The 10,689-nt window shown below is 43.3% G+C and overlaps 1 protein-coding gene across 1 annotated transcript; it reads left to right on the top strand.

Annotated features, from left to right (window-relative positions):
- The first annotated feature begins 930 nt into the window (after nt 1-930).
- Nucleotides 931-7,044, top strand: LOC109911944 (eukaryotic translation initiation factor 1b-like). Its single transcript, XM_020511319.2, has 4 exons — nt 931-1,119; nt 2,580-2,743; nt 3,289-3,390; nt 6,719-7,044. Exons 1-4 carry the CDS (start codon nt 1,089-1,091, stop codon nt 6,761-6,763), a joined length of 342 nt encoding a protein of 113 aa, XP_020366908.1. The 5' UTR covers nt 931-1,088; the 3' UTR covers nt 6,764-7,044.
- The last annotated feature ends 3,645 nt before the right edge of the window (nt 7,045-10,689 follow it).

Consider the following 10,689-nt stretch of genomic DNA (forward strand, 5'->3'; position numbering starts at 1 on the left):
GGTGAGGCAGTAAGCCTGACTGGGGAGCCTTGAACTAAAGTTATATTCTCAGGCAACTGAAAAGGTTTGAACATCTCAATGTCCACTGTCAAAATTTCCAATCTCAATATCCAGTTTCCGATTCCAACTTTCCTGTTTCCAGAGTCACGTCCAGTTCCCAATGACCCAATCCCACTACCTAGTGCCTAAAGTCAACTGTCCAGTTTCCAATCCTATTTTTCAATTTCTAGTTCATAAGGACATAAGAACTAGGAGCAGGAGTAGGCCGTCTGGCCCTTTGAGCCTGCTCCGCCATTCAATAAGATCATGGCTGATCCTTTCGAGGACTCAGATCCACTTACCCGCGTTCTCACCGTATCCCTTAATTCCTTTATTGTTCAAAAAAAATCTACCTTTTTTTTAAAAAACATTTACTGAAGTAGCGTCAACTACTTCACTGGGCAAGGAATTCCATAGATTAACAACCCTCTGGGTGAAGAAATTCCTTCTCAATTCAGTCCTAAATCTGCTCCCTCTAATCTTGAGGCTATGCCCTCTTGTCCTAGCTTCACCTGCCAGTGGAAACATCCTCTCTACTTCTATCTTATCTATTCCCTTCATAATTTTATATGTTTCTATAAGATCCCCCCTCAATCTTCTGAATTCCAATGAATATAATCCCAATCTACTCAAGTCTCTCCTCATAAGCCAACTGCCTCAACTCCGGAATCAACCGAGTGAACCTCCTTTGCACCCCCTCCGGTTCCCAATGTCAATAGGCACTGTCCTGTAATTAATGCCCACTGCCCAGTTCCCACAGTGCAGCTCCCATTGCCCATTGCCCATTGCCCAATGTTATTTCCAATCCCATTACTCAATCCCCATTAGCCCTGCTCCCAACGCCCTGTGGTCAATGCCCCACCCACGCACTGACGTCACACGCCCGATGCGGTCACGGCGCTGTGACGCACGGCATCTTGGTGACGTCAGGCGCTGGGCCCGCCGTGCTATATAAGGCGGCCGCGGCCTGGCAGTGGCTTTAGCGGCAGAGCCGGAGGCAGCGCCTGAATCCCCAGCTTCACCCGGACAGCAACAGCACCCGCTATCGTATGTCCACTTGCCAGAACCTGCAGAGCTTCGGTGAGGAGGGAGTACCCGGGCCGCACCGCGATCCGCCTGAGGCCGAGTGTCCGCCCGGGGAGAGGGGGCCGGGGGCCGGGGGCCGGGGGCCGGGGGCTGCGGGGGGCGGGGGGGGGAAGGAGCCGGGGACCAGCGGCGGCTCAGACCAGGGTGGGGCCTGTTGCTGGGTGACGCTCAGTTGGCCTCAGGACCCTGCGCGCTCCCCAGTGGTCCCCTTCCAGAATGTGTGTAGGTAAGGCAGGCCATTCAGCCCGTCCCAACTATCCTAATCTCACCTGAAGCTTCTGTCTACCCTTGGCCCATCGGCCTTTCCCACCCCTTTCCTGGGATGTGGGTGTCACATTTATTGTCCATCCCTAATTGCCCCTCGATAGGCTGCAGTCCACGTGCTGTAGGTGGATCTTCAATGCCTTGGGATAATTTCCAGGATCCTCACCCAGTGCCTGTGAGGTGGGAGTTCTGATCTTATTACCACTGTTTTGATAATAGTGAGTTGAATTTCTTGTCACTGTTTTGCTCGGGCTCCTTGATGCCATGTACTATCAAATATGGCCTTGATGTCAAGGGCCCTCTTGTCCACGTTTCAACCAAGACTCTGTAATAGTGGCAGAACCCAAACTAGCGGCTGTTGCTAGGCAGCTGCTACTTGATACAGCAAAAGATAATGGTGCAATAACTAACTGGGTTGGATTTGTCCTGTGTATAGGACATATCTTGGCAAATTTTCAACATTGTTAGGTCTTTGTACACCTTCCAATTAAATGCATCAATACTAACCACCTAGTGGTTAGTTTATCACTAATGAATTTACTTTTGGAGGAGCAAAGTTCTCCCTGCAGGCTTCTGCTTGTCACAAGGCATCCAATGTTGCATTTGTAAATCTTGTAATGTGGAAGTTACATATGTTCATGTGTTTGACTCTCTGCTTGGTCAATCATGGCCTTTTCATTTGTATGAAGTTATTTTCATATCGCTCTTGCATCATACTCCATATGTAACCTGTTTTTTCCTTGCAGCTTGCATCCCCACTGTTCTGTCAGCAAATAAAAAATTCAACAGCTGTCTGGCCTGTACTATAAATAATCACAATCTTCCGTATAAGGATTAACCCACAGGAAGTGAACTATGCAGCTGAACTGTAATCATTCTGGAATGGCTTAGGCTTTCCCACAGGCTAATTCTTGTGATGTAGATTGTAATTGATTAAATATAGTAATACTGTCTTCCAGGTATGTGCAACAAGTTCCATGTAAGGAAATAGAAACCTGTTACCCTGAACTTCCACTGTTTCAGATTTCCAGTTCCTGCATTATTTTGCATTTCTCTCTTCCTTTACTGCTTGTCTACACTCAATATTTACTAAATCCCGTCTGCTGTCCCAAAACTTAGCTATTCCCATTACAAGTCCAACATTCTTCTAGAAGAATCTCCAATGTAAACTGGCTATTTTAATCTTGCAGATCCCTTTGCTGATGCACTTAAGGGTGATGATCTCCTCCCTTCTGGGACTGAGGATTACATACACATAAGGATTCAGCAGAGGAACGGCAGGAAAACCCTCACTACCGTCCAGGGGATTGCTGATGAGTATGACAAAAAGAAGCTTGTCAAGCACTTCAAAAAGGTAAGAATGCTGCAGTTTAACAATAGTCTTGTGGGGTCACCTGGGCATCTTTCAACTGGCAGCAGCTGGCTTGTTCCTGCCCCTATCCAAGGGGAGGCAATGGCCTGGTGGGACTATTGCTGGACTCTTAATCCAGGGACCAAGGTAACATTCTGGGTTCGAATCCTGCCATGGCACATGGTGGGATTTTTCAATAAAAATCTAAATCTAGTGATATCCATGAATCCATTGATATTTTAAACCTATCCTGTTCACTAATGTCCTTTTGGAAAGGAAACGGCCATCCTTACCTGGTCTGGCCTACATGTGACTCCAGATCCACAGCAATGTGGTTGACTCTCAACTGCCCTCTGGGCAATAAATGCTGTTTAAAAGTGGTGTCCTCATCCTGTGAATGAATTTAAAAAAAAAAAAAATTGCCTCTCCCATGCTCAGATAGCTACACTAATTTCATTTGGCAAATGGGTCCTCTAATCCTGTCGTCTTTTGAAAGATATTAATGTTAAATGATTCAATAACTGTACACTATCAACTTTTTTCTGCAGCAATTTGCCTGCAATGGTACTGTGATTGAACATCCAGAATACGGTGAGGTCATCCAACTTCAAGGGGACCAACGCAAGAACATCTGCAAGTTCCTGGTTGAGGTAAGTCTTGATGCTTCATAGACAGATTATGGGAGGTGTTAATAGACATTCAATCAAAAGTTGAGGAGGGTTTTCCTGCTACTACATATCCTTGTGTACATTGTCCTCCATTACAGGGAGGACTTCCTGCTATCCCCTGGCAATGTACTCTGGTTAGGGGAGGGTTTCATTACCCAGAGTACTTAGTGGTACTGTAAGTTGGTGAGCTAAAGCTTAACTGGGCCTGTGGCATGTGAGGAACTAACAAGGGAAACCTTGGCCCTAGCAATCAATTGCAGATGTAGTCACATGACTGAGTTAGTGATCTCATGCATTTGCTGCAGAGACAGTTGCACCACCATGCTAAACAAAAGTTCAAACAGATTGCAACTCAAAACTAGGCATTCGTGGGGTGCTACAGGCCATCAGCATTGCTCAACTACAACCCTCTAATCCCATGGCCTGGCATATCTCATTGCCTTTGCCATCAAGCTTGGGGTTCAGCTGTGGCTGTGTAAACAAAATACTGCAGGAAGTGCAGTACATCAGTGTAAGAGTGAAGGCTGCAACAATCCTCTGATTACAGAATCTCTACAGTGTGGACTTAGAGCAGCCTATTCCTACCTTTCTCTTAGCTGATCCACCCAGCTTCCATATCTTTGGATTGTAGGAGGAAACTGAAGAAACACCTGCAGATAAGCTCCAGAGTTTGCATATTCTGTCCAACAGCTGCCTGAGCATGGAATTGAACTTGGCCTGTGGAGCTGTGGGCAGCAGTGTTAACCACTGCCCCAAAGCTAATGGATGATCCAGTGTAGCTTCCTCTGGAGGTCTCCAGCATTTAGATGTCAGTCTTCAGCCCATTATTCAATCCAGTTGTAGTCAGATGATTGAAGCCACTGGATACCCTAACAATTCCAGTAATTGTGCTCCAGAATTAACTTTGTGTCCAGTCAACTACTGTAGTTGTAGTGCAGCAACTAGCATCTACTCAGCAATGTGGGAAATTGTCTATGTACGTCCTGTCCACTAACCAGGACAAATTGAACCCAGCCAATTCCACCACCATTAGTAGTCACTCCAACCAGTGACCTAAGTCTATTTCACTTATTCACAATTATCATCCTGCAGTGATGCCCTATCCTGACCCTCCTTTAGATGCTGGCCTCAAAGGTCAGCAACATTTGACTCCACAATTCAGTATCATTCACAACTCCTTGCCTCTCAGCTGGACATTCACTGGTAACTGAATCCCCAGCTAGCAACCACCAGTTTCTGTTATGCAGTGACCCCCTTGACCTGTACTAGCCATGTCATTGACTACATGAATCTAGTAGTCAATTGCACAATTCTTGTTTTACAAAGCCTGTTCTCTGCTGCAAGATAGCAGGAGAGAAGCACTTTTTCTTTTGCTGGGTGAGTGCATCTCTACCACACTTGCAGCTTGACACCGTCCAGGAGAAAGCAGCCCTCTTTATTGGTACCCATCCACCACCTTCAATATTTTACTCCCTCCTCCAACACAGTGGCAGCAGTGCACAAACAAGAGATGCTGCAGCAACTCTCATTCCTCTGACAGCATATAGCAAACTTGCAATGTCAACTTTAAAAAAAGGACAGTGGATTGCATGGCAACCTAGCTGCTTTCCAAGCTTTAAACCTCCTGGCCTACAGGTACTGCACCTACCTTTGATCATTCTAACTTGCCTTGATTGCATGGAGGCCTCTTTACTGCACCCTCCACTTGCAGCCCACCTAGTTTTGTTATCAAACTTTGAACTGTTGTATTGGATTTGTCATCCCAAGTCAGATGTACATCATAAATAGCTGGGGCCCATCTACTGATCTCTTGGGGTACCCCATTCATTGCTGTCTGCCACCTAGTGCAATCCCTTTATTTCAACTCCATTTTGGTCTGTCAACTAATTATCAATCAATGTATATTATCCCAATCCTGTACTCTTATTTTACCCACTAGCTTCTTACACTGGATCTTATTTAAAAACCCTCCACTCCAAATACACCACCCACTGAACCTATTATTTGAGTTATAGCAGGGTTCCATTTTACTCCCTCTGATCTGTAGGAATTACTACAGTCTTTAGTGGTCATTGCCCAAAATTCTAATATGCTGCCATTTCCAGCACTACTACCTTCAGTATTCTGGGAATTTATCAGCCTTCCCCATTGATGGGGGCCTGCACTTTTCTTCAGTTGTCTAATCTACATATTTGTAGAAGCTTACAGGCAAACTTTATTCCTTACGTTTGCACATAGTCTTTTTGGTATTTTTCCTTTTTGTCCTTGTCGCTGAATGCTGAGACATCCTAGCACCAGGAGGCAACAAACCATTCTTGTGGATGCAGAAACTCTTGTCTGTTCCCTTTACTAATGAATTCCCTGACATGATTGATCCCCTACTTTTCCCTCCTGTAGTGCCATCAACCTGCCTCTTGTTGCTATCCCCCTGGGGGTCACCTCCTCCACAGCAGTATTCAAAATGCTATCTATTAAAAAGACAGCTACAGGGTCCATTGCAGTACATGCCTCCCTTCACTCTGCATCCCCTTTCTATCTGCAGTGTGACAACCTGAAGTTGCCTGCAATAATCTGAGTCCACTGTCTGCAGCTTATGGTTAGCCTGTGGCTACAGCTAAAATTCCTGCATACATGGTCACCAGACACTGGGGCTGCCAATAACTAACTTGCTTATCTTGGTGAGCTGTTCTGCCATAACTTTTTTAGATTTAAATTTCATTAACGAAATACTTATACACTAGGAGCCTTTTCCAGTCCAAACACCCACTGCAGTCCAGCCCTACCTTTATTTTGTGATGCTGCATCGTTAGGTGTAAGCGTTACCTGAGTCTGTGACTCTCAATTACCCCCAAAATGACTCCAAGCTGTTTTATTAAAGGAGTAGTTGGAGATGGGTTTTAAATTTTGTCAAACACACCCACCTCCTAAAAGAGTAAGTAAACAATTTATTATAATTCTACTCAGTCCTACCCCAGAACCTCAGGCTCTTGTATTGTCATGGACCTGTGGGTGATGTGACTCCAATGTGCTACCTATGTTGTACCCATAGTGACTGTCAGGGGGAGATGGTGGGTTTATGCTGCTGCTGGCTTAGTAATCAAGGCCCTGGGGACATGAGGACAAATCTATTTAACTTGGGGACACTCACTGCCATAAGAGCCCACACCTCTGGGCTGGGTGGTCAAGGTTTGAGTCCCACTTACTGTGAGGATGCCATTTTCCTGGACATGTATGACAAACATTGACTAGCAAATTGAATGCTACCAAGACAGCCAGTGTTTTGTATTAATTGCTTGTTTTTGGTTTGCAGGTTGGCATTGTTAAGGAAGAACAGCTCAAGGTTCATGGGTTTTAATTGACACTTCCTCTGCACTACAGCTAGATAATCAGCTCTGACTTGTGGACTGTACTTTCTGATAATGGAAAGCCTGAATGGCATCTAACTTGCACAATGAGCAGTTCAATCATTGAGCTCCTGCAGCAAGATCACTAGTCACTTGCTTTTGTGTCCCAGTTAAGTTTTTAAAACATGGTTTGTAATGTTTGTGCTCTAAGAAAAAGCACATGTTAGAACTCTTTGTACCTCTCTCTTTGTACCTCTCTGTATAATGTATAATAAAACCCACTTGAGAACTTGTTCTGACAAATGTCAAGTTTGCTTACGGAAGAACAATTGTCTCCTGGTGCACACAAGGACATACTTCATTTTGTTCAGTCAAGTGAGATTAAACCACTCACCTGAGTGAATATTGTGTTGTAATGTATGGTGTAGTTGTCAATGCTGAGTGGATAATTGCATTGTCTCAGGAATCCAGTCCCTTCTGTCTACTCCAGCAAAGCCCCAGCTTTTGACAATGTCAATTATGAGTAAACAGTTTTTGGAAGATGTTTCCTATTGTAAAATGCTTTTGAAACACTTTCTCTGTTTCTTCCTAGTGCCCTTGTGAAATAAGGTCTTGTACTATTACTGAGGAGCTTTCACCCAGGAGAAGGGGATAAGCAATCAGTGATCTACAAATCCATTGGTGGTTGTTAGACTTTTTTTTATTTGGATGGGTTGAGTTAAGAGTAAAGCCCATACAGATTTATTTTGGTCACTAATGGTTACCCTGATCAGGTTCCCACTCCCCTTCCAAAACACTGGTGTAAACAGCTCCCTCTCCTCTGATCTCTATCTTGCAAAGATATTGCTCTCAGAAGTTTCTAGGGGTGAGTCTTGACTTGCAAAATTTGAATCCAAATTAGCTTTATTGTCACATAGTTGAGTACAGTGAAAAGTTTACAAGTCACCTCTACAGTACCATCTCATAAAGCAAAAGTTAAAATTCTAAACAATAGAAGGATAAAATAGCATTTATTGTTACATACTCAATGAGTATAGTGAAATTTGTACACTGCCCATTAGTGCTGACTTGGATACAAAAGTACCTAGGCACAGCTTCTCTAGTTAAAAGATCTTAGACCATAGGAAAAATAAAATGACCAGCACTAACCAAATAAAAGCTTGGTGCCAGGCCATAACAGTTCAACACCACAGTCCACAAGCACCTGGCTGTGCTGGGCTTACATTCCTCATGGCCTTGACCCCCTCTGCCAGCTGCCCTGGGTTGTCTACTCCTGTTCATGCCCCACCTTGGGCTCATCTTAATTTTGTAGGCCAAATGGAATGGCTTTATTTCAAAGGCAAAGTAGTATAAAACTACCCTTTCTCCAACTGTTCATACCCAACAATGGGATAACTTTTTTCTGCCCCCCCTCTCTCTTCCTTTCCCCCCCCCCCCCCCCCCCACCCCCCTGCAATCCCACCTTCCCAATACACACCATATTTGAATCTTGTCAGATTTCAGCCTCTGTTACAGTGGCTCTATCCCAAGGCCACAAATGTGCTGCAGATGGAGGTCATTTGACTGTCTTCATCCAAGCAGTGTGACTTTATACTGTAGATGCCACAGGAGTATGGTACAAACTCATTTCTCAACCTAAAACAAAAATGGAACTAGCTGGAAAATCTCAGCAGGTCTGGCAGTGTTCTGAAGAGTCACTTGACCCAAAACATAAATATTCTCATTTCTATTATCTGCAGTTCTCTGGTTTTTGTTTACTCATTGATCAGGCAAAGACTGCAGACAGGTCAATTTATGCCCACTGCTGCCATGTTCCCAACCTGCTTCCCTGCAAGCTTTGTTCTTCCAGCTGTTTGGATTAATCCCCAACCTACCCAGGCAGCACATTCCACACAAACTACTTGCTGTTTCTGCCAATGAGCAACTTTATAATCCATAAAAATGGAGGGCTCAACTAATGCAGTGGTAGTGTCCCTACCTGACCCAGTGAGCCCTGGGTTCAAATCTGACCTACTCCAGGAATGTGTAATAGCATCTCTTGGTGGATTTTAGAAATGTCTTTAAAACTGCTTTTGTGTTTTTTGACTCTGCTGCCAATAGCAGTTTGTCTGAAATGAAATCAGTTGAACCTTTAGTTTTGGTGTGATGTATTTGTTCTCACTTTTTCTAACCACTTACTCAACCACTTCCATGCTGGTTGTAATTTTTTTAGTTCCTTCCTCCCTCCCATTTCCTGTTCTTGTTTATAGTTCTTGTGATGGGTTTGGTTCAAGTAGTGAAGTCCAAAGCAAAATACTTTAATTCATTTTTATTTTTCATTAATTCCTAGACTCATTTTCTAGAAGGCCAATGTTTACTTTATCAATTTGTTTTCTTAAATGTCTAGAGAAACCTTAGCAGCAACCACCTTCATCTCTCCAGTTATTTTAACCAGGTTATTTAGCTGAAATTGGCCTTTTTTTTTCTTGTAAATGCTGCTTTTGAGCTTTTGAACTTCTTACATTCAAAGTCATTTAGTACAAAATCGGATCTTTACAGAACTGAAACTAGGATCTATTTTCCTCATCTCTTTAGTCTTAATTGTTAATTTTGAATAGTTCACTGACCTGTCACCATCTTTGCAGAACTGTCCTTTTAATCAACTATGGGGAGGTAGTAGCCTGGTGGTATTATCACTGGACTGTTAAGCCAGAGACTTGTGTAATGTTCTGGGTACGCAGGTTCAAATCCCACCATGGATAGTGGAATTTGAATTCAATGAAAATCTGGAATTTAAAGAGTCTAACAGTGACCATGACTCTTTTTTTGTTGTAAAAACCCATTTGGTTCACTAATATCCTTTTTAAGGAAGGAAATCAGCCATCCTTACCTGGACTGGTCCGGTCTACATGTGACACCAGACCCACAGCAATGTGGTTGACTCAACTTCCCCATGGGCAATTGATGTTGCTCTTGTCAGTAACACCCTTTTCTCATGAAAGAAGAAAAATGGGATAGTATTTTCCTATTTAAATGTTCTCTTGATAAATATCATGTTTTGAAATCCATTTTAAATGCCTGCCAATACATTACTTCTAACTGCCCCCTTAACCTAATTTGCTAGTTCAGTTGACTAACTCTAGTCTCATGTCTTTAACAAGACTTGGACCTGCTCCCATTTCTCTTTTCTCCTTCCTGCAGCACCTCTCTTCCCACTCCACCATTTTAAAAAAAAAAACCTAAAATTCAAATCATTACAGTTACTGCTACCTGAGGGCACTTACTGAGGTCAGCCAGCTTTTGTACAGGCTCAAGAACAGAAGTTGCTGGAAAAGCTCAGCAGATCTGGCAGCAACTGTGGGGGAAAAAAAAAAGCAGCGTTAACGTTTCGGGTCTGGTGGCCGTCCCTCAAAAGGAAGGGTTACTGGATCCGAAACATTAACTGAATTTTTTTTCTTCAGATGCTTCCAGACCTGCTGAGCTTTTCCAGCAGCTTCTGTTTTTGTTCCTGATTTACAGCATCTGCAGTTCTTCTGGTTTTTATTTTGTATAGGCCTTTATTGTTTGCTCCAGAAAATCTTGTTCTAAGAACCTACCTTGAAATGTTTCATGAACTCCAGGCTACTTGTGCCTATCTGATTTTTTTTTTTCAAACCTCAGTATAAAGAAAATTTGAAATCCAGAATGACTATCTCCTTGCCTCTTTTAGGCTCCTGTTATCTCTTCCTTTTAAACTCCATCCTACCAAGTCATTGTATATTCCTACAAGTGACTTATTGCTGATCCTCAAAGGAGCTGCCACCTGTTCCTCATTACCTGGTGTTTGAGAAGGTCCTGATTTCCTCATTAGCTGTTTAATTGAAAACAAAGCACTAAAGTTGGCTTTAGTTCATTTAAACAGTTTCTTTTTATCTTGGGTCCCTATATTAATTCAAAAGGACTGAAGCCTGTAAACTCA

This window comes from Rhincodon typus, chromosome 30 (assembly GCF_021869965.1).
Source record: "Rhincodon typus isolate 14 chromosome 30, sRhiTyp1.1, whole genome shotgun sequence".
NCBI lineage: Eukaryota > Metazoa > Chordata > Chondrichthyes > Orectolobiformes > Rhincodontidae > Rhincodon > Rhincodon typus.